Consider the following 24446-nt stretch of genomic DNA (forward strand, 5'->3'; position numbering starts at 1 on the left):
CTAAACCCTTATCATTTTTAACAGGCTTTGGAAAGAAAAATTAAGTAATTCACCTAGTCGGGGTATGAAATACTGGGGAAGATGTTATGAACCACTCAGACTTATCGATATGGTAAGGATCCTCACATCAAATTATAGCTCTTTTTTCTTTGTAACAAGTTAGTGACTTCTTATCTCGTGACTCAAAATATTTCTCCATTATATCAAGCCGGTGTATTGCGTGTAGCACTATCAGAAACATTCACTCTCGGTAAAGAAAGCCTTCCTATTTGGCTTCCGGCAATACATTGTGGGATACTTCAGCAAAAAATCGGAAGCCCTCTCTCTGTTGGTTTTGTGACTGAATTTGTAAAATACATATTGCAGAATATAAAAATAACTGATGTATTCAACCTAATAGGCGACATTTTGGTTTGAACTATTTGAGTCATGTCTAGGGATGATGTTCGAAACCGGTTGTCCCGATTGTTTGATAAGAAAAGAACCGATTTTATGGATTCGAATCCCTTTTTGACAACCGGTTCCCGTTATCGAAGCCACTATATCGTATTTTCGCGACAATAGGGCGCACTGTATCAAAAGGCGCCGTGTCAGTTACAAGTACTATTTCTGTATTTAACGCATAAATAAGGCACAGCGTATTTTTGGGCGCATGCATGGTTAAACATACGCTATCTTAAAACATACGCTAGTTTAAAACATACGCTAGCATGCATGGACACTGTTTTAAAAAGGCAGCAGGAGCAAAGCTGAGTTGGGTTGTACTTTATTGAAGTATTTATCAATGTTTTCACATAATTTTTTGATCAACCCTTATCCACAAATTCGTCCTCAGTCCTCATTTTCTGTGTCCAAAATGAACAGCTGGGCAAGTTCTCAATCAAACACGCCAGATTCCCTGTCCTTATTTTCAAAGTCAGTCTCGTTGTCCATTAGCATAGCACGTTAGCACAACAGTAAAAGTTGTGAGTATTGATTTTCTACCGTGCTGGTCCCCTTCTTCTCTGGTGTGCTTCACCGGGATGTCGAAATTGAGCGGTACCTCATCCATGTTGGTGATGTGTCTGTCGGCAATTTTTTTATATACAACGCACTTAGCAGCACTATTCGCTCACTAGGGGCGTACCTTTAGCGTCCTCTCTCACCTGAAACCTTCACTCTATTACGGCCACATGCTGTCTTCGGTCACGTCCGCTTTTCCTCCATATAAACAGCGTGCTGGCCCAGTCATATAACATCTATGGCTTTTGGAACTCAGTGCACACACAACAACCTGTCTGGATTCGATAAGAGATTCGATAAGGAATCGGTTTGATAAGAGGATTCGATAATGGGCTCGAACTTGATAATTTCTTAACGAAAATCATCCCTAATAATGTCACAAAGCTCTTAAAGGTACAGGTATATTTGAAAAGCTTTTAATGACATCTCAGGTGGTAAATACAGTAAAACAGAAATAAAAAGGTGATTATGGTAATTATAGCAGGATAAAAAAAACAATTATGATTTTGCTGCAACAGACAGCATTTTTGGTTATTTAAAAATAACTTAGACATTCAACCCTGCATATGACATTTTGGTTTGTAATGTTTGAGTTTTGTCACATATGTCACTAAAACTCTTTAAAAGTACAATTTACAAGCTTTAGGTGAAATATAACATGGTAATTATAGCAGAATATAACACTAACTCAGGTATTCATCCTACAAATGACATTTGGTTTAGAATGTTTGAGATATGACATATGTCACAAATGCTTTTTAAATGTATATTTTCCAAGATTTTGATGAATTGTAAAATGGTAATTGTTGCAGATGGAATTTTGGTTTGAAAAAATTGAGTTATGATAATGTCACCTTGTCATGAAAGCTCATTAAACGTATATTTTACAAGCTTTTGGTGAAATGTAAGATGATAATTATAGCATAATATCAAAACAACTTACATATTCAACCCTTCAGACAGCATTTTAGTTTGGAATATTTGAATTTTGTGGCATAATATGTCACAAAAGCGCTCCAAAATCATATTTTACAAGCTTTTAGTAAGATGGTAAATACAGGACAATATAATAATAATAATGATTAATATTACAAATATTATTCAACCTTTCAGATTACATTTTGGTTTAAAAAATGTATTTCATTATGTCACATATGTCACACAAGGTCTTTAAAAGTATATTTTAGAAGCTTATAGTGCAATCTAATATAGTTAATGCAGTGGGATATAGTTATCCCCTACATATTCAACTCCACAGACAGTTTATTGGTTTGGAATTATGTTCTCTGTTTACACTGGACACCAAATCAGATTTTTTTACTTTTTTTTTTGCCCTAAAGTGACGTAGATTGGATATTTTTTTGTTTGTCTAAACTCTCCAAAGTGCTTAAAATTTGGGCTACATCAAGAATTAGTCAGAATCCATTAGGAATCTGATCTTTTCAAATTTGACTGCGGTTTAAACGGCAATGCGACCTGTTTGCGACTTTTATGTCATCTTTGGTCAAGCTACATCATTCGTTTGCGCAGCACAATCACTTTTTATTTTGCAAATGTCTTCTTACTCCTCCTGCAGTTGATTTCCATTATTTGCCTACTTCCTCTTCACAACAGCCAGGGCACAAACCCACCAATACGCCGATCTATGACATACATGTTTTCCCCTGTGGCGTCCATATTTTCTCCTTGTTTCGGTCAACTTCCTTTGTTTTCACTTTATCAAACTGCCCGTGCAAGTGCCGTCGAGGCCACATTGGGGCCTCTGCGCGTTTATACTCCAGCCTGATAAAGATCACATTTTACTTGTAAACTAAACAGTCAACTGCTTTGGAATGATCTTTCGCCCTCATTGCGCTCAAATGACTCTGTTGATACCTTCAAAAGCAAACTTAAGACTCATTTATTTGTTGAGGCTTTAAATGATCTATCCTTGGACTGCTATGATTTTGAGTTGTCTTGGCTTTTTATTTTGTGTGTAATTTCCGAAATTTGAACTGTGTTGTGCTGCTTTTTGTCTGCAGGGCTAGCACTACACCGGGGTTGGGGGGAGCTATAGCCCAGTCAGAAATCGATATAGTCCCACTTAAGCTGCCCCAGGACTTTATTTTATATTTTTAAATACAAATGGAAGAAATCAGATTTTGAAAAAATTGTCTATTTTGGTCAGCAGCAGTGGTTGGGCGATTTGGACCAAAACTGGTACAGCGGTATTTTTAGTTTGAGAACCGGTATATTAAAAAAAACTTTCAAATTGGTTAAGATTCTCAGTCTTTCATGGCTAGATAACCAGTGTTGAGAGCACTCAAAATATTTTTGTTGTAAGTAGTAACGTAATCTGTTGTTAATTCTTTAAAAATAATATGTTGGCTGTTACTATATCAAAGTCATTTTCGTTCATTTTGTTTATGAATGTTAGGTTTATATTCTCACGCTTGTGTGTGGTTGCCCAGTTTAAAACTACTTTTTAGCCATCTGACCGCTAAACTACAGCACCTTAGTCTGCACAGGCTATGGGTAGAGGCACTTTTAAACTGAGTTGTAGTTCAATATTTGACACACCGAGCTCGCAGCAGAGAGGAGCTATCATTAGCTTCTGTGCTAAGTAGCTAACAGAAGTGAACGACATAAACAGATGAGATTCGTGATAAAGTTAGTGTATTATATTTTTATTTTTACGTTGCGACAAAGAGAGATATATGTTCTTGAGTAAATTGGTGTACGTGTAAAAAAAAGCTGTAGTCACTCACCAAACGTCAAATGTAGTTGCTGTCTAAATCATTGCATAACTCGGGAGTCGCAGTCATTTTCAAAAAAAGGTTTTTGCACGGCAGCGAGAAGCCTTCATAAACACGCAAGGGGTGGGAGTGAGCCAGAGGATGCCTTGTGCTTTGCCCGTCAGTCGCAGAAAAAAGTAAAGCGCCTTAACAAAAGGCACATTGAAACATACCGGTATTGCTCATTTCAAACTTTCATGCACAAAAGGAAATCACAACTAAGTCAATTGACCAAAACTGTATTTATTAAACAGTTATTAAGCAACTGCACAAACGTTCATGTCATTTCCAAAACAGAAAGTGCAAGGTTGTCAGACATTTTAAGTGTCAAATAAAAATGAGCTGCACAATAGGAAATCAAAAAGTGTTCGTCCTTCGCTCTGTGGTAGGTTACTACGGACGTTATTAAATTCTGTTGGCGATGGAGAGGAAATGCGGAGTAAGCACTCTTCATTCTCTAGCAGGTGACTTTTCTAATGATGTTACATATTAGCAGTAATGCTACTTTTTGTTGCAACGCCGTTCAGCCCCACACTTGACAAATGATGGTTGTCTCTTCGACATATTCCCACTTGAAGCCAAACTACCGCCAGATGATGGACCCCCTGCTGTTTTTCTTGGGAATTAATTCTTCCTTCATTCGCACCTTCTTTCTCTCTTATTACCACTCACACGGCTCTGCTAGCATCACAGCTAACATTACCTGGTCTGCTACCTCTCTGCTCCGTGAGGGCGTATATGTATATGACGTATGACGTGACAGTATGTGACGTGTGTAAGAAGGACACAGGAAAGAGTGAGAAGAGCCCGCAACTAAAAACAACTGCGTCACAACGTATACTCGAATATCACGATATAGTCATTTTCTATATCGCACAGAGACAAATCCGCAATATATCTTGCATATCGATATATTGCCCAGCCCTACTTTGCAGTGAACATTTATTTTTGGTCTATTTCTTCTGTCAAAGTTACACATTTTGGAAAAAGCCATGTATGCAAAAAACTCCAGAGGATGTGTTTTTCTGAAGAGGTTTGAGTTACTGTATGTAATGTAATACGTCACAATAAAATCAACACTTTATGCATATTTTTTTCCTGCACGGAGTGAACAAAGTCTTCTTTTGAAATTGTTCATCCGGGCCAGAGTAGCGAACCACAAGCGTAAAGGCAGCCCTGGCGTCCCATTTTTAGTCCATAAACTATTTTGTGATGTTTAAAACTCCCTTCTCACATATGTTGAATGTGGGGCACGGGGACGGGTTAGAATGTTCCCTAAAATTAGTAGTTGAGGACAAATCGCAGCAGAAGCACGTCTCCATGTCAGTGTGAGCATTACACTTGGACTTGTGTTTTGGTTTTGTTCTTTTTCCCACTTGATATGTATATGTATGCACTCCTCATCTCCCCCTTCTTGGCGCTGACAATTGAAAATAAATTAACATTCCCGGGCTTTATTTTTCTCTCCTTTAAGCCTTTGGAGGAACGTTGGAGGCAAAGCTGGGGAGGTCAGGCTGTACTCACAGGCTGTCAATCCTCCTCGCCGACCCTTCCGCCCCTTTCTTTCGACACCCCCTCACCAACACCCCTCCATTCTTCTGCATTCCCTCTCTCACCCATTTTGTGTTAGAATCCCACCAACAAGCCTCCTTCCGTCTCTCTTTCAGCGAACACCTCTCCAGCTCGAGTGAGGCCGGCTTTGTCAACGGAAACCGTGCATTCATTTCATGTGAAGACATGTGGGCCTGTCTCCTTCCATCCATTTGTTTTAATTATCCTTTAATTACCCACCGTCCTCCTATTAAGCGCTTGCTTATTATTCCTATCAGGTTGATGTGAAAAATTCACAACGGGCTACAACTTTCTCCATTAGTTTAACCGATGATAGAGCTTTCTTCTTGGGTTTCAACCTTGGTGTGTGTGTGTGTGTGTGTGTGTGTGTGTGTGTGTGTGTGTGTGTGTGTACTTGTATTTATACCCTTCTTGAGACATCAATAAGAAAAAGTACATTCCATATGAGGACCGGTGAACAAGTTAGGACCAAAATCATGGTCTGAATACGAAAAACCATTGCATTTAATAGAGTCAAATACTAGACTCTGTGAACATTGCTCCAAAGTCAGTATTTTTTTGTTGATTTAATGCGCATACAAAAGTAAACATTGAGAGGTGCAAAGGCAGTAATATATGATAAAACAAGACGGCAGCTGAAGAAGGACTTCCCCATTCATCCCCCAAAAAACCTGTCAGGTGAGCAGCTGCATTTACGTCTTCCGGTGCTGACGTAAAACAACCCGCGTCCCATATGTGACCATAGGATGAACAAATACAGTACGGTACTAAGACTATAGTGGCCATTAACAGTTAGCTTCTACAGCTGGGTTGACCAAAGTGCGGCACAGGGGCCATCTGTCTTCCGTGACTCTTTTGTCATTGGCCTTAAACACATTACAGAAAATAGAGATCTCATTTGGGGAAATCTTATCAAAATGAGGGTGGTCCCAAAAAGGAGGGATTTTTCAAATTGACTTTGTGTCGATTTTAAAAGTGCTCCCCCTCTGATCAACATATGTGATAACAAGTGTACGTAAGAAATGGAAATGCGCCCCCTTTGGCCAAAATTAATGAAAACAATAATAATATATATGTATATTGAGACATACTGTAATAACAAAGTAAGTAATGAAGATTAAAAACCAATTACAAAAAAAATTAATAAAGGTTTTACTAAAAGATTACCTTTTTTATATTTGCTTAGTATGTTTATATTATTAATGTTGTAAATACAAATCTTTATAGATCTAGAAAGGGTGGTCCGAAAGAGGTAATCATTTTTCGGAGGTCTCAAGAAGGTAACAAATACAAGAATGTGTGTGTGTGTGTGTGTGTGTGTGTGTGCGTGCGTGTGCGTGCGTGCGTGTGTGGGAGGGAGACAAAAAGAAAACAGATGTCTTGAATGTTTGCGTATCATTATTTACGTTGTCACTGGTCATTTTCAGACAAATATATTGGTAATTGAAATACAAACCCAGAGAGACTATATGTATCTCTTTATTCAGGAGAACAAATGAAAAGTTTTTTTTATTTTTTTATTTCTATGGTTATAGTCATTACATTTGTGCAGTAGGCCTTAAATCATTTTTTTAATAACTTAGTCTTTCCAGAAGAATTAGCAGCAATGTGTATGATTTGGAGCTTCAAAATTATATTGATGACTTTTCCTTGCCTCGGTCGCTAAAGTGCTTGCTCATGTTGGCTTGGTTTCCTTAATGTCTGATTGGCGTGGTTCTAGACTCACTATATGTATATAACATAGCATATTGATTAGTCCGTCTTAAGAAAATAATTATTTCTGTCATTGTCATAGCTACTGTAAATTGACTTGTGTTAGGACACCTCTCATATTGCCCCATTGCTGGGTAATATTGCTGTTCTGTGTATGGACGGGTACTTGGCAGCATTTTCCTAATCAAATTATGGGTAAATGTAGCAATCAATAAAACAATATGTATTCATTTTTTAATGGGTCAATTCTGAACTCCTGTTTCCATTCTAATGTTTTATAAAGCTGGCTTAAGGAGTATTGCCATTAGGGATGAGTACCTTTCACATTTGAATCGATACAGTACCAATTCCCAGTACCTATAGGAAATCGATAACGGTATTTTCATACTGTGTTAATAATTTTTTATTTGTTGAGTAATACAATCTATTTTTTATTTAACATTTAACAGTGATCTCTTAATAAAACATATATTATCCAATTATTATACCTTGATTTCTTACACTTCTGAGTCGCATTTGTAAGTACTTTGCATGGAATTGCTATTCCAAGACGTTAGATGGCAATAGTGAATAGGCTAAATCTAGTCTTTTTTTTCCACCCTAAAAAGTGTTTATAATGGAAGTATTGTACTTATTACACACTTGTTGTTTGTTTGATTGTAAGATGCATCTTAGTTGTAGTTTTGATTGTCACAATTTTATGTATAATCAGTAGCATGTATATTAGCATTGATTTAGCGCATTTTGGAAAGTGGAACCTTACTGTATGTGTTTTTTGTTAGGTACACTTTTTTTGATGAGATGGGCAATTGCAGCATTACCTAGAGGCAGTCCGACTTAGTCCTCTCTGAGTCCTGCTCGAGTGTTCGCTTCACGGCTAAATGTGTAAGCTGGCCGAGTCTGCAACCAGACGTGACGTCACTTGCAACAAAGGTACTGAAATATGGTACCGTTTGATTTTACGTGAATCGATACCCGGTAGTACAGAAACTTATGAAACTACATACTTGTCGGCCAAGCCGATTATCTGCGTCGATATTTGATACTTTGATGTATATCGAAATCGGTTGGCTGTATATTTTTCAACAACTACATCAGCAAATACAATATATACAAACATGATACCAGTATTTAAAAAAAAAACAAAAAAAAAAAAACTTATGAAGGAGAAACTAATAACCCAGTGCTCAAGCACCAGCCCTTTTGCCCTGCATTAAACATGTGCCATTTTTGTTATAGGCCTTTTTTTTAAATTCATTTAAAGTTGGGATACTAACTTATGTTCTTTAACATTAGAAATAATCATATTAGCATAATACATTATATCGTAACAGTAATCATTTCTGAAAAAAAATGTATGTCTGCGTGCTGTGTGTGCCTTATAGTTCAGTATTTTAGTACAAACCCTGTTTCCATATGAGTTGGGAAATTGTGTTGGATGTAAATATAAACGGAATACAATGATTTGCGAATCCTTTTCAACCCATATTCAATGGAATGAACTACAAAGACAAGATATTTGATGTTCAAACTCACAAACTGTATTCTTTTTTTGCAAATAATAATTAACTTAAAATTTCAAGGCTGCAACACGTGCCAAAGTAGTTGGGAAAGGGCATGTTCACCACTGTGTTACATCACCTTTTCTTTTAACAATACTCAATAAACATTTGGGAACTCCATCCATTTCCTACCGCTTATTCCCTTTCGGGGTCGCGGGGGGCGCTGGCGCCTATCTCAGCTACAATTGGGCGGAAGGCAGGGTACACCCTGGACAAGTCGCCACCTCATCGCAGGGCCAACACAGATAGACAGACAACATTCACACTCACATTCAAACACTAGGGCCAATTTAGTGTTGCCAATCAACCTATCCCCAGGTGCATGTTTTTTGGAAGTGGGAGGAAGCCGGAGTACCCGGAGGGAACCCACGCATTCACGGGGAGAAGATGCAAACTCCACACAGAAAGATCCCAAGCCTGGATTTGAACCCAGGACTGCAGGAACTTCGTATTGTGAGGCAGGCGCACTAACCCCTCTGCCACCGTGAAGCCCCATTTGCGAACTGAGGAAACTAATTGTTTAAGCTTTGAAAGTGGAATTTTTCCCCATTCTTGTTTTATGTAGAGCTTTAGTCGTTCAACAATCAGGGGTCTCCGCTGTCGTGTTTTACACTTCATAATGCGCCACACATTTTGATGGGAGACAGGTCTGGACTGCAGGCGGGCCAGGAAAGTACCCGCACTCTTTTACTACGAAGCAACACTGTTGTAACACGTGGCTTGGCATTGTCTTGCTGAAATAAACAGGGGCGTCCATGATAACATTGCTTGGATGACAACATATGTTGCTCCAAAACCTGTATGGACCATTCAGCATTAATGGTGCCTTCACAGATGTTTAATTTACCCATGCCTTGGGCAGTAATACACCCCCATACCATCACAGATGCTGGCTTTTGAACTTTGCGCCTATAACAATCCGGATGGTTATTTTCCTCTTTGTTCCAGAAGAAACCACGCCCACAATTTAAAAATATAATTTGAAATCTGGACTCGTTAGACCACAGAAGACTTTTCCACTTTGCATCAGTCCATCTTAGGTGAGCTTGGGCCCAGCAAAGCCGGCAGCGTTTTTGGGTGTTTTTGATAAATGAGTTTTAACTTGCACTTACAGATGTAGCGACTAACTGTAGTTACTGACAGTGTTTTTATGAAGTATTCCTAAACCCATGTGGTGATATCCTTTACACACTGATATCGGTTTTTGATGCACTACCACCTGAGGGATCAAAGGTCCGTAATATCGTCGCTTACGTTCAGTTGTTTCTCCAGATTCTCTGAACTTTTTGATGATTTTACGGACCGTAGATGGTAAAATCCCTAAATTCCTTGCAATACCTCGATGAGAAATGTTGTTCTAAAACTGTTCGACAATTTGGTTACAAAATGGTGACCCTCGTCCCATCCTTCTTTGTGAATTACTTAGCATTTCATGGAAGCTGCTTTTATACCCAATCATGGCACCCACCTGTTCCCAATTAGCTTGCACACCTGTAGGATGTTCCAAATAAGTGTTTGATGAGCATTCCTCAACTTTATCAGTATTTATTGCCACCTTTCCCAACTTCTTTGTCATGTGTTGCTGGCATTAAATTCCAAAGTTAATGATTATTTGCAAAAAAAAATAATGTTCATCAGTTTGAACATCAAATATGTAGTCTTTGTAGCATATTCAACTGAATATGGGTTGAAAATTATTTGCAAATAAATTAAAAATAAATAATAAATGGGTTGTACTTGTATAGCGCTTTTCTACCTTCAAGGTACTCAAAGCGCTTTGACACTACTTCCACATTTACCCATTCACACACACATTCACACACTGATGGAGGGAGCTGCCATGCAAGGCGCTAACCAGCACCCATCAGGAGCAAGGATGAAGTGTCTTGCTCAGGACACAACGGACGTGACGAGGTTGGTACTAGGTGGGGATTGAACCAGGGACCCTCGGGTTGCGGACGGCCACTCTTCCACTGTGCCACGCCGTCTCTATCATTGTATTCCGTTTATATTTACATCCAACACAATTTCCCAACTCATATGGAAACGGGGTTTGTAAATAAAATCCCATAAAACAAAATCACTTGTCTTCCTGGCGGTCAACCTCTCCAGATCTAATCACGGGATTAAGAGAAAGGACGGGTGAGCAGAGCCTATCAAGTAGCCTCCTCATTGGCTGACGTGATGTATAGTAAAGCGTGCGCATGGGGCAAACTTGTTTTCAGTAAAGCATGGCTGCTGAACACCCATCTGAAAAGACCGCAATTCTTGCACTTGCCTTTACAGCATATACTGGTAAAAAGAAAAGAAAAAAAGAAATCAGAGAAAGAAAAGACAGACTCTGTACGTCCAAAAAACCAAAGAGCCCAAACTAATAAATATTGGTCAGGCATATTCAAGATCGAGGGCATTGCGGGCCAATCTTGGACTAAATTTGGACATGCAAGTTGCTGTTTTCATTCTAGACAGGTTCCATTTTCCTATATTTAGTTTGTATCTTTTTGTGTGGCGACGTGTGTTACCAATAGTCTGCAACAAAATACAACCTATGCATGTGAACGTACAACCCATGTGCGTGAAGTGTGTGAATTATATTTATATAGCGCTTTTCTCTAGTGACTCAAAGCGCTTTACATAGTTAAACCCAATATCTAAGTTAAATTTAAACCAGTGTGGGTGGCACTGGAAGCAGGTGGGTAAAGTGTCTTGCCCAAGGACACAACGGCAGTGACTAGGATGGCGGAAGCGGGAATCGAACCTGCAACCCTCAAGTTGCTGGCACGGCCACTCTACCAACCGAGCTATACCGCCGGTTGGTAGTGATTTTGTGCACTACTAGAGACGAAGAGATTGCAGATTTTAAGGAGAGAAAAGCTTGCAGCAGCTAAAAGCAAGTGTGTTGTGGCAAAGTGTGGCCAGGGGCTATTGTTCGTGGACCTGTGGCACAATGTAGAAATAAAATCAACAAAAATAAAACAGTAAACATTTTAAAATACAGCAAAAAGGCATAATGTAATGAGAAAAGACAGATAGGATCATACTAATAAGCAACACAAACACAAATATTTGAATTGACATGATGAAGTCACTCTACCGCAATATTGAAATAATATTATGAAGTTTATTTTATATTGTTTGTTTTATATACTTGTAGGCTCCATGCCACTACTGCTCTTTTTAGAATGTAAAATAGTTGACTCTTGCTATTTATGAGCATAATTATATGCATAGTTTTGTTTGTTCTAATGTACTGGGAGTTTACAGGCCACTGCCGTTCTTTTTTGAATGCATAGTTACCTCTTAGAAGCTAATACTGCCATTTGAATTCTGTGCAAAAAGATGTTGAAACGCAGTAATCAAGTCTTTTTGGAAAATATTGGACACAATGTATTTCAAGTTTGAGATGCGATGCAAGTGCAAGCCGTTGTTAAATTGTTTTTTTATGTTTTAATTTTTTTTTTTTTATCATTTGCTGTGATGATAATGTAAATGAGGGATTTGTAATCACTGACATTTTGGAATTCTTATGAATATTGATACTGTTGTTGATATTATTCATTTTTGTTTGACTACTTTTGGAATGTTTTGTGTCATGTTTGTGTGTCCTCTCAATTGCTCTGTTGATTGCTATTCTGAATGTTGCTGGGCCGGGTTTGGTTTTGGAATTGGAATTGTATTATCATGGTATTGTTGTTATTACAGGAACGGCGTGGTGAAGTTGGGGGAGTGGCTGTGCCAGCAACCTGATAGTTCCTGGTTCGATCCCCATCTTCCACCAACCTAGTCACGTCCGTTATGTCCTTGAGCAAGACACTTCACCCTTGCTCCTGATGGGTCGTGGTTAGCGCCTTGCATGGCAGCTCCCGCCATCAGTGTGTAAATGGGTAAGGGTGGAAATATTGTCAAAGAGCTTTGAGTACCTTGAAGGTAGAGAAGCGCTATACAAGTATGGGTTGTACTTTAGTGATGGGATCGGCAGTTCTTTTGACTGTACTGAATCACTAGAATCAGTTCCTTAAATTGATTCGTTCAAAAGATTTGTTCACCGAATCACTTCTGCAGCAGCAGTTCTGTGTGCAGGTCGGCGAATCATGAGTCAGTCAGTAACAGCTTCCCCAGCGGCAGATCTCGGTGTGTGTGAATCTGACAAGATAATAACAATTTATTTTAAAATTTGCTACAAATATTATTTTCTTTTTTTCCCTTCATCTTTTTTGGTGTCCTCTCCATGAGGTGTCCATGACATTTTAAAATGGATCTGAAAACAAAATTTAAAAAAAAGTTTTTTAAAGTGGTAAAAATTACATACAAATTTACAAATGGTATTATTATTTTTCCATGTTAACATTTGACTCGACAACAAAATTGAAATATATTCTTAAATGTGTTTGAAATGCAATTATGTTCAACATTATTACATTATATTTATTTTAACAATTCATAGTGGATTTGACAAGATAGAACAAACGATTCTAAAATGTGTTACAAGTTTTCTTTTTTCACATTACATTTTATTATTTTAACAAGTAACGTTTCTAACAAAACATACATGTTTTAAAAATGTAATAAAAATCACTCTTTATATCACATCCAATGTGTTTTTTTTTTTTTTTAAACAATTATGATCTCTCTAAAAGCGGTATATAATAAACACGATATGAAAAATAGATTAAAGAATGTGTGCAGGTCGGCGAATCATGAGTCAGTCAGTAACAACTTCCCCAGCGGCGGATCTCGCTGTGTGTCAGTTCGCGAACGACACAAGTCCTCAGCACCCAATGAACGATGCACACAGTGACTGAACGAGATCCTCAATGTGACGTCATCCTCCGCGACAGTCAGTTCTCTGTCAGTACGTTCGCGAACGTGATTCACAGGATTCACGTCGCAACACAGTCAGTTCTCTGTGTCAGTACGTTCGCGAACGTGATTCGCGCCAGTTCCACTGATACCGGCATGGTCGTGGCGGAGCTCAACTGACCTGAGAAAGGAATGAATCAGTTCATGATGGGATTCGGTTCAGTATGTTCACTCAAAAGATTCGTTCGTTCGAACAAATCGTTCGCGAACGACACAACACTATTGCACTTGTATAGCGCTTTTCTACCTTCAAGGTACTCTAAGCGCTTTGACACTACTTCCACATTTACCCATTCACACACACATTCACACACTGATGGAGGGAGCTGCCATGCAAGGCGCTAACCAGCACCTATCAGGAGCAAGGTTGAAATGTCTTGCTCAGGACACAACGGACGTGACCAGGTTGGTACTAGGTGGGGATTGAACCAGGGACCCTCGGGTTGCGCACGGCCGCTCTCCCACTGCGCCACGCAGTATAACCCATTTACTATTTATTGTGTGTTATTTTGTTGGACTGATTAATAAAAAAATACCTAAGAAATATTTTTTAAAATAAAAAAAAATATCTGACACTTTAAAAAAAAAAAATTCAATTAGATGGTGAACTCAGAAGTACTTGGGTTCAGTTATTTTTATGTTGTTTTTATGTATGCTGGTATCAAATAAGTATAGGGAATCATGGGAATTAATTGGTATCCACTCCTAAAATTCTGGTATCGTTGTAATCATATTTAGGACAAATGAATCACATGTTTTTATGGGATTTCCATACATAAAAATAATCACACATAAAAAAATGCAGAGCTGTTCATCTTGGTGAAAGTTAACTGGCAAAAATGTACAATTTACTGACAGTCCTGGCTGGCACGGGCCCCAGATTTTGCTTGGTGGCGCGACTGCTCATTTAATGCTGTTGGCAGGTTTAATCAGCATTCCTGACATCTTCTTATCACATTTCCTTTAGCCTAAATCTAGGTTTTCAACAGAAAACAGTTTAGGACATGAATGTAAAGGTTAAAGCTCAAGAGGGGAAAGCCCAGATATTCCTTGCCGGTGCTTTAAATAAGTTAAAGTAATGCTGTGGTGTAGTTAATGCCGCGACACAATCTTGTTAGGGTTAGCAATGCTTCACTTACCTCTTAAACTAATTTTCTGCTTGAGAACCTCTCAGCCCCACCCTTCATGCAACATGGCGCCCCCCGATGTGAAATTATGATGCATCTGTCAGTACTTGTGTAAAGCATCTTGATGTTAATCACCTAATCCCTTTCCCCCCCAAGTCTTGTCGGCTTCGGTGGCGGAAATCCCACCTAACAAAAAAACATTATTTTTAGGAAGATGAGCTCCTCCCAGCTTAAGGGAGAAAGAAGACATGTTACTCAGCGGGGTGACGTCGCATGCAGGGCTAATCGGAAGAAAGAACCCCGGGGTGGGGAGGCCAAACCTGCATCCGTGGGTTCTTGGCCCCCTGGTGCCTGGAGGGGCTCCAAGGCTCAGCGGGCCAGAAGTGCTGTGGTGCGATGTGGGGCGTCTTCCCAACTCTTTTAGTCAGCCACCATCGCAGTCACCACGCAGTCCCTGGGGGCTCATATTAGGAGATGATGAACGGGCGAGTGCATTTGTAGGAAGATGTCATGTGCAATCTGGGAGAGCTGGTGCCGTGCCCGCCAGTCAACTGGTGGCTTACTGAAATATTTGGTTATTGAGCAACAAATAAAAACCATAAATTCCCCGGTCTAAATGAATCTGTTTCCTTGGCAGTGATGAAAAAACAAATAATAAACAGTGCATCAGGCTGGATAGGGATCCATCTTAGCTGTCAATCAGCTGTCCTCCCCCGATTAGAACATTGATCATATAGGATGACTTCACTGGTGATCTTTGTTGTGCTCATGTGAAACTTAAAAAGATTTCATGCTGCCAGAAATATTCAAGCGCATTAGTGAGGCGTGGAAAGCCCATCAGAGCTGACTATGCTGCAATTTTAGGTTCATTATAGCAGAAATAGACGCCTGTAGACGACCGCAGCGTATCCCACGTGACATCCCCTGAGTTTTAATTTTAATAGCGGTGGAGAGCAAATTTAGTTTTATTTATAAGATGTATTATACAGGCTGTATTTTATACACACATAATTATATGCATGGTTGTAGACGCCCACACTGTATCCCCCACTGTAGCTGTTGAGACCGCTCATGTATTTTAAAGTAGATGAACGCAAAATGTGTTGTATGTATACATTGTTTATTGTTTTTGTATTTTGATACCATTTTTATCGTCTCTATTTAACTCCAGTAGAAAGTTTTTTTTAATTTAAAGGCGCAAAAATCTAAGTGAGTTTAGTTACATTTCAATAGAAATGGATAGTGTATCCCCCACAATAGCTTTTGAGATTTATTTTACAATAAAAACAAAACTGGTTACATGTATATAAATAATTTTGTACGTTGACATGTATTTTCTGGGCACATTGTACATTGTTGTAGCATTTATACAAATCTATGTGTAAGGCTTTCATGCATGGTGCAAAAATCCAAACTGCAAGTTAAGCTTCCAGTGAATAGAAATGGTTGATTGTGGACAACTGTAATGTATCCCATGCATCTTGTGAGGTCCCTCACATATTTCAGCACAATAGTGGATAAACCTTAAGTAGTTAAATGTGTTTAATATTATAATATAATTGTGTAGGGGAATAATAAAACTGAATTATGATTACATTTTATAATTATTACGTTTTATTTGTTGCCCTTTTGTAATTTTCTGTTAAGCACTTTGAATTGCCTTGTTTATAAATTGTGGTCTATGAATTAACTTACCTTGCCTTATTTAGACCTATATTGTTTATACACATATAATGTTTTCTATATGATAATAGGTGACGGTTTTAGTGGGATTTTAGATGCAAAAATCTGGGTTTATCCATTATCTACCGCTTATTCCCTTTTGGGGTCGCGGGGGGCGCTGGCCCCTATCTCAGCTACAATCGGGCGGAAGGCGTTTTACACCCTGGACAAGTCGCCACCTCATCGCAGGGCCAACACAAATAGACAGACAACATTCACACTCACATTCACACACTAGGGCCAATTTAGTGTTGCCAATCAACCTATCCCCAGGTGCATGTCTTTGGAGGTGGGAGGAAGCTGGAGTACCCGGAGGGAACCCACGCGTTCACGGGGAGAACATGCAAACTCCACACAGAAAGATCCCGAGCCCGGGATTGAACCCAGGACTGCAGGACCTTTGTATTGTGAGGCAGACGCACTAACCCCTCTGCCACCGTGAAGCCCTGGGTTTAATTAGGACATATTTTTACACACTTATCCAGAATATTTATGCACATTTTTCCAAATATTTATACACATTTATCCACAATATTTATACACATTTTTACACAATAATTATGCACATAATTATGTAATAATTATGCACATCTTTACACAGTATTTGTCCACAATATATGTATACATACTGTATATAAACAGTATGTGTGTGTGTGTGTGTGTGTGTGTGTGTATATATGGAAAAATACCGTACTGTGTAAAGATGTGCATAACTGTGGACAATTGTGTGTGTGTGTGTGTGTGTGTGTGTATATATATATATATATATATATATATATATATATATATATATATATATATATGTGTATGTATGTATGTAGGTATATGTATGTATGTGTATGTATATATATGTGTATATATACATGTGTGTGTGTGCATGTGTGTGTGTATATATATATATATATATATATATATATATATATATATATATATATATATATATATATATATACACACACACACACACATCACTGGAGCAAATGTCTGCTGGCGCGCTTGCATTCAAAGGAATGGGGCTTTACTTCCGCGTTTAGATTAGTTTAGTGACTTGATAACATGAAATGTACATTGTTACTGTAACTAGTTTAGTAAGATGAGATACAAGCTCAGCAGAAAGGAAAGACTGTGTGCAGGCGGGACGCTTAAAGGCGCGTTTTTTGTCATATTTTTATTGTCATCAAATCATGTCAAGACCTCTTCTCAAACCAACCACACACTTCAGGCTTCAAAATAAAAGGGATACGCGTCAAATCTGGTTTAATGACTCTAACAAAATAAAAATGTCCGACATTACGACCATGCTTTGTCAAAGATGTTTTGTAATGTTATCTGTAATAGTAATGCTCAATATTTATATACATTTTAACACTACATTTATACACACTTATACACAATGGTTATACATTTTTTTCCACATATTATTTATACCCATTTATAGTATTTTTCAAATAATACTTATACACATTTTTACACAATACTTATACTTACACAATATTCATTCATATGTTCACACAATAATATCACTTCTTTATACATTTTTACACTCTTCATACAAAATATTCATACACATTTATACAAAATTTTTAAACTTATGTATACACAATATTTATACATATTTTCATACAATATTTTTACAGATTTATACAAAATAAATATACACATTTTAACACAATAATTACAATTATTGTACACCGGTACTGGTATAATTTATTCAGGATGCAAAAAACATCAATTCACATTGAAATCCTGATTCTTATTTAGACTGATTCTAAAAAGTTTCATAAATTTCAAAAAATTGTTAGTTTAAAAAAAACTAAAATTAGAAAATACATTTTCAAAAAAACGTTTGCCATGCAAGTGGCAAAGCATGCCAGCCCACATTTGCTCAAGTGACAGCGTCTCGCAGTCATGGCTTTGGACATAGGATTTCCATACTGTACCGTTTTCTTATTGCATTTTTGCTCGCTATTTTCCCGCTTGTGGCTCAACAGTTACAACATGCCATTACATTTCCCATGCGTCTTAAAAAATGTGTTGCGCTAAAGGAATTTATAGTTAAAATCGCATTAACTTTGACAGCCCTACAAATAATAAATTTTGAGAATCGGTTTGAGTCGAGAATCGTATTGAATTGAGAGTGGAATCTGAATTGAATAGTCAATCAAGTAACTGTAATCTAATTGAATTGTTAAGGTGACCAAAGATTCACACCCCTTAAATGTATACACATTTTCACACAATATTTATAAATATTTTCTTAAAATATTTATGTATAATAATTACATACTTTTATGGAACATATTGATAATTTCCACACAATATTTATACAAAATATTAATACATATTTTCACACAATATTTATACACACTATTTACACACTTTCACATGATATCTATACACAAAACGTAAACACATTTCCACACAATATTTATACACAATATTTATGCACATTTATACACTATTTATACATAGTTATACACAATGGCTTCACCCCTTATTTTCACACAATATTTATACACATTTCCCCAAAATGTACAATATTTCCCCAAAATGTACAATATTTATATACACTTATGTTAAATATTGATACATATGTTCACACAATATTTATATACATCTATACACAATATTATTACATATTTTCACACAATATTTTCCACACTTTGTACACATTTTCACACAATATTTATATATATTTATACAGACTATTTATACACACAGGGTGGTGTGGCTCAGTTAGTTCAATTAGATCATTGGTTTCATGGTGTAAAGCACTAAGAGTAGCTACAGAAAAGTGTTACATAAATATAACTCACTTCACTTCTCATCTTCACACAATATTTGTATACATTTATACACTATTTGTAAACATTCATCCTAGTGTCACACGTCGATTCAATTAACATTTTCCAGCAGAAAGATGTTTTGTCAAGATGTGTAACTGCATATTTTGAAAGTACAAGTCTTAATGTCAGTTTTTTTTTTCAGTTTTGGAATATAATCTCTGAGAATAGTAGGAATCCACTGTAAAAACACTTTGTGGCCCAATTCAGATATTGGTAATGGCTGTGTAAAAAGGACAAGTAAATGCATTGACTAGGATATTCTCCATGTTAGAATCTTTCAAGTGTGGATTGAAATCAAATAGTTGACAATAACACTGCAACATAAACAAACAGGTCGCCAATCGATGATGTATACACAAGCGCGTCTCGCCAAACAACACACCCACGGCAAATAAAACACACCCGTTGTAAATCTAAAGTAACTGTGACACAAATCACTATAAATCTAAGGTTGATGGGTAGATTTATTTACATCGTCTTTGCGTGGTGACAGCTTCCAAGTGGTCTTTTGTGTGTGTACGTGTGTACATGCGTGTGTGTGTGTGTGTGTGTGTGTGCGCGCGCGCGCGTGTGTGTGATTGCAACCCAATTGGAATAAACAAGACACAATACATTAAAAACTGCATGCCCGCCAGCAGACGTGCGCATGCATTTATGTGTAGTGTCTCTGCGTTTGTGTGTGTAACATTTGACTTACAACACAACACAGCACAGCACAGCACAACAAAACACGTTCCTCCTTGGTGTTTGACGCCGGTAAGCAGCTTATCTGTCTGCAGTGCTAGTCTGTCTGGGCCTTCAACCTTTTTGCTGCCTCTGCAGACAAAAGGGCTGTTTTTTATGTTGCGCCGCCCTCGATAACGAAGAAGACAAAAGTAAGCTCACAAAGCAGTCGTGCTTGCGTTGCCGGAGCGACCCCCCCCCCCATGAGGAAACAGGAAAAGTAGAACAGGGATATAACTGAAGCATTCATTTGTGACGCGTTGGCAAGTGTCAAATAAGCGCCAAGATCACCATTTGCTTTGTTTTCATACTGGCGCCCTTGCAGGTGTGAAAGACAAAGTTTTTTTTAAATATTCTTTTCAATTTGCTTCCTCAAGCTTTCAAGCGGCAGGGTGAGAGAGATGGACTTCATGAGGGCAGAGAGACATGCATCAAAATTAATTAGTTTTTTGCACCTATTTATGATGCATAAAAGCGTTTGAAGCACATTTGAGCTTGTTCTTGTGATTAAGGACCAAAATGTTCTTCTCATTTACCATCAGTGAGTTATTAGCATGAATTGGTGTTTGAAACATCTAGACATTTTCTGCTGTAAGCCTAAAGAAAAAATTGGAGACAGAAAACAAGCAAGTGACATCGATGTCATGGCATTACCTAAAAGAGTCCAATCAGATCGATGCTCTTAATTAATCTTTGGCTTTGTCATTTCCTTTTCGGAACAGCATATGTCAGCAATCACACACAATTTCCTTCGGAATTAAAATGAATTATCACCTCATACCGCAAAAGGCATCCCAAAGGGCGTTGGAATACTATTACTATTAAAAGAAGACACAACACTCCTCTGCAGTGGACATTTGTGTCTGCACAAAAGGGACTATTTATTCCAGAAATGTATAGTTTTGGCAAAAAAAATACAAAAAACAAAATGTCCACAGCAAAGGAAGGAAGATGGATACATGTGGCAATTTCAATTTGAAAAATACAGAAGAACTAGGCAGCAAAATAGTGGTTCGTTCCAGGTGTGCCATGTTGATACCATACAGAAGACCGCTCTCTCCAATGTTCCAAAGTACTCAAGAACTGTCCGCTCTCTCCAATGTTCCAAAGTACTCAAAAACTGTCTAACTGCAACTGGCTGAGGTGTAATTTTAAATGTACATGTTGCTTCACTGCAACGCCCCAAACGTTCGTTATTGAGCCAGTCAATAGATTCGGTTTATTAGTGCATTTCACAACCTGTCCATTTGTTATTTGATACTTTAGCACAGGAGTGATCGCGGAGGGAGTGTCAGTCGATCTCCAGCCAGACATTAAAAAATAGACTCAAAAATTAGCCATCATCAATCTTCCCCGAGACGTAATTTTCGTCTCTTGATTGACATTCACGGCACCCGAGGGTCTTGTGAGCTCACTATTAAGAAAAAGTGACCGACAGGAAGGCGAGAAAAACGTTTTATTTCACCAGACTTTCGTGCCGAACTTGCCCTCAAAATTCTAAAGACCGACTGCACAGTTCCTGTCTTCACAATAAAAGCGCTGCTTTGTCCTGCCAGCGCTAAAAAAATAAGAGTCTCAGAAAGCTGGCGTGCACAAGCTAGCAAGCTACTGAGTTTGCCATCAATTTATTTCTTGTAAAGTGTATAAAAACGAGTATGGAAGCTGGACAAATAAGATGCAAAAAACAACCACTTTCAGGTGTTATTGGCCAGAAAGGAGGACTTTTTTTCTTCTCCATTTGAAAATGTGGACGTTATCAGCACTACTGTCTGATTCCAATCAATGCAAGTCATCAGAATCAGGTAATACACCAACTTATATTCTTGTCTTCATGGAAGAAAGGAATCTGTATGTGTTAAATATGCTTGTATTATTATGAAATACCTTTAACTTGTTAACAAAAACATATCTTTCATAAATGAATGAATATAAATTATATATATATAAATGAGGTAGCTCGCCTGCAGAAAAGGTGTGTGCACCCCTGCGCTAGTATTTAACAATCCAGAACAAAGTTGAATGAAATTAAAATAATTTAAACTAAGAATCAACAGAAGAAAGTAAATTTGCTGTTCTATTTATACTTATAATAATAATAATAATAATAAATAATAATAGATTAGACTTTATATCACGCTTTTCTATTATTAGATACTCAAAGCGCTCACAGAGAAGTGGGAACCCATCATTCATTCACACCTGCTTACCATGTTTTTAAACTTTCGCATGATCTCTCCCAGACTCTCACAGCATTATTCCTCTCTTCTACAGAGTCCATTGCAATAAATTATGCGACTGTGGCGATGATGTCATCTAGCGACTTCTATGACAGCCAATAGTTACTTTCCTTACTGAGGAGTTGGCAACACTGTTGATCATCCTAAATACTTAAAAACAGATACAGCAATTATTTTGAAGACGCAGCTACACTGCAGTTGTGCGTGCGTTTGGCAGCTTACAGCTGAGCTGACGTAAAACCATTAAGCAACATCAAGTGTGCAAATGTTAAATCCAGATTAATGTTTTTGCAATAATGTCACTACGGCTTGCAAGTAAAAAGCCCAATGCAACACGACACCGCAGGCTGGGATGGTAATTATGCTCCATTTGCTCAATTTTTTCTTCTTCTGTGTTTTTTTCTACAGATGAGACTATGACCGGTGATGGTCTTCAGAGAACCACAGATCGATCGTTGACTTTTCTCCTGCTTCTTGATCTCACCACCAAAATACGTGCAAACCATCTTTAGTGGTCACCGTCTGCTAACGTGATACAATGGCCTCTTCATTGTGGAGGTGTCCACTATTTGCCTGCCTCCTGATACTTCTCTGCTGCTGCCACTTGTCACAAGGTGAGTTACCATGGCGGCGCTTGACGTTAATGAGATTGCGCCAACCTTTCAAGAAGCAGTTCATTATCCATCTTATGAATGCTTTGAATGTATTAGTCTCATTTGTTGTGGTCATGCTGGAGGGATAATAGAGAGGTTTTGCAGCAAGGTTGCAAAGTTTTACTTCAGTGCCTTTTATCTCTGAAACTAAACCAAGACTTCATTCTCAATTTTTCAACAATTCTTTTAAATCCTCACGGACACTTACTGACACATGCTTCACTGGCAGGGTGTCAAAATGCTGTAGGCTGCATTCACACTTGTGTTTAGGTATTCTAGTCTGGTTAGAAAAATGTACTCGATGCACACTTTTGGGCAGGTTATTTCCAGTTACTGCTGTAATTATTGTCTTAGATGTCAGAAAACATTTTCAAATATACTTTTAAAGAGCCGTTGTTTAATTTTATGTGCCGTACTTGAATATTCCAAACCAACATACTGCCTTCTCGGTTGAAAATGTTTTTTTTATATTCTGCCATATAAATCATTTTATAATTTACAAAAAAGCTTCTGGAGTATACTTTTAAAGCGCTTTCATGACTTATCCTTGGATATATCTAAAATATTTCAAACCAAAATCCGACCTGCTAAGTTGAATATCAATATTATTTTCACATTCTGCCAAAATAAAATTTTAAAAAAAGCTTTTAAAATATACTTTTAAAGATATTTCATGATGTATTATGTGACAAAACTCAAATATTTCAAACAATATCAAGGTTATTTCCACATTATTGGGCAGCACGGGGTAGGAGGGGTTAGTGCGTCTGCATCACAATACGAATGTCCTGAGTAGTCCTGGGTTCAATCCTGGGCTCGGGATCTTTCTGTGTGGAGTTTGCATGTTCTTCCCGTGAATGCGTGGGTTCCCTCCGGGTACTCCGGCTTCCTCCCACTTCCAAAAACATGCACCTGGGGTTAGGTTGATTGGCAACACTAAATTGGCCCTAGTGTGTGAATGTGAGTGTGAATGTTGTCTGTCTATCTGTGTTGGCCCTGGGATGAGGTGGCGACTTGTCCAGGGTGTACACCGCCTTCCACCCGATTGTATCTGAGATTGGCACTAGCGCCCCCCGCAACCCCAAAGAGAATAAGTGGTAGAAAAAATGGATGGATGGATGTTATAATTATCATCTTAAATTTTACAAAATGCATTTTAAGAGCCGGCAGCCGGGGGTTAGTACGTGTGCCTCGCAATACAAAGGTCCGGAGTTCAATCCAGGGCTCGGGATCTTTCTGTGTGGCGTTTGCATGTTCTCCCCATGACTCCGTGGGTTTCCTGCGGGTATTCCGGCTTCCTCCCACCTCCGAAGACATGCAACTGGGCATAGGTTTATTGGCAACACTAAATTGGCCCTAGTGTGTGAATGAGAGTGTGAATGTTGTCTGTCTATCTGTGTTGGTCTTGTGATGAGGTAGCGACTTGTCTAGGGTGTACCCCGCTTTCTGGCCGAATGCAGCTGAGTTAGGCTCCAGCACCCCCTGTGGCCCCGTAAGGGACAAGCGGTAGGAAATGGATGGCTGGAACAGTATCTTAGGAGCTTCCGTGGCATATTGCGTAATGCAGTTGTTCTCAACATTTTTTCAGTGATGTACCCCCATGAACATTTTTTTAAATTCAAGTACCCCCTAATCAGAGCAAATCATTTTTGGTT

At 38.2% G+C, this 24446-nt stretch overlaps 1 protein-coding gene across 7 annotated transcripts in view; it reads left to right on the plus strand.

Annotated features, from left to right (window-relative positions):
- The window catches only part of LOC133568526 (adhesion G protein-coupled receptor L2-like), a 245935-nt gene that overhangs the window by 39239 nt on the left and 182250 nt on the right, over positions 1-24446 (plus strand). For all 7 annotated transcript variants that reach the window (XM_061920512.1, XM_061920516.1, XM_061920518.1 and 4 more), the window contains exon 2: positions 22547-22752. In XM_061920512.1, coding sequence (XP_061776496.1) covers positions 22677-22752 — 76 coding nt within the window. In that variant the 5' untranslated portion in view covers positions 22547-22676. The remainder of the gene's footprint in view (positions 1-22546; positions 22753-24446) is intronic.

The sequence above is a fragment of the Nerophis ophidion genome, linkage group LG14, assembly GCF_033978795.1.
Source record: "Nerophis ophidion isolate RoL-2023_Sa linkage group LG14, RoL_Noph_v1.0, whole genome shotgun sequence".
NCBI classification, from domain to species: Eukaryota; Metazoa; Chordata; class Actinopteri; order Syngnathiformes; family Syngnathidae; genus Nerophis; species Nerophis ophidion.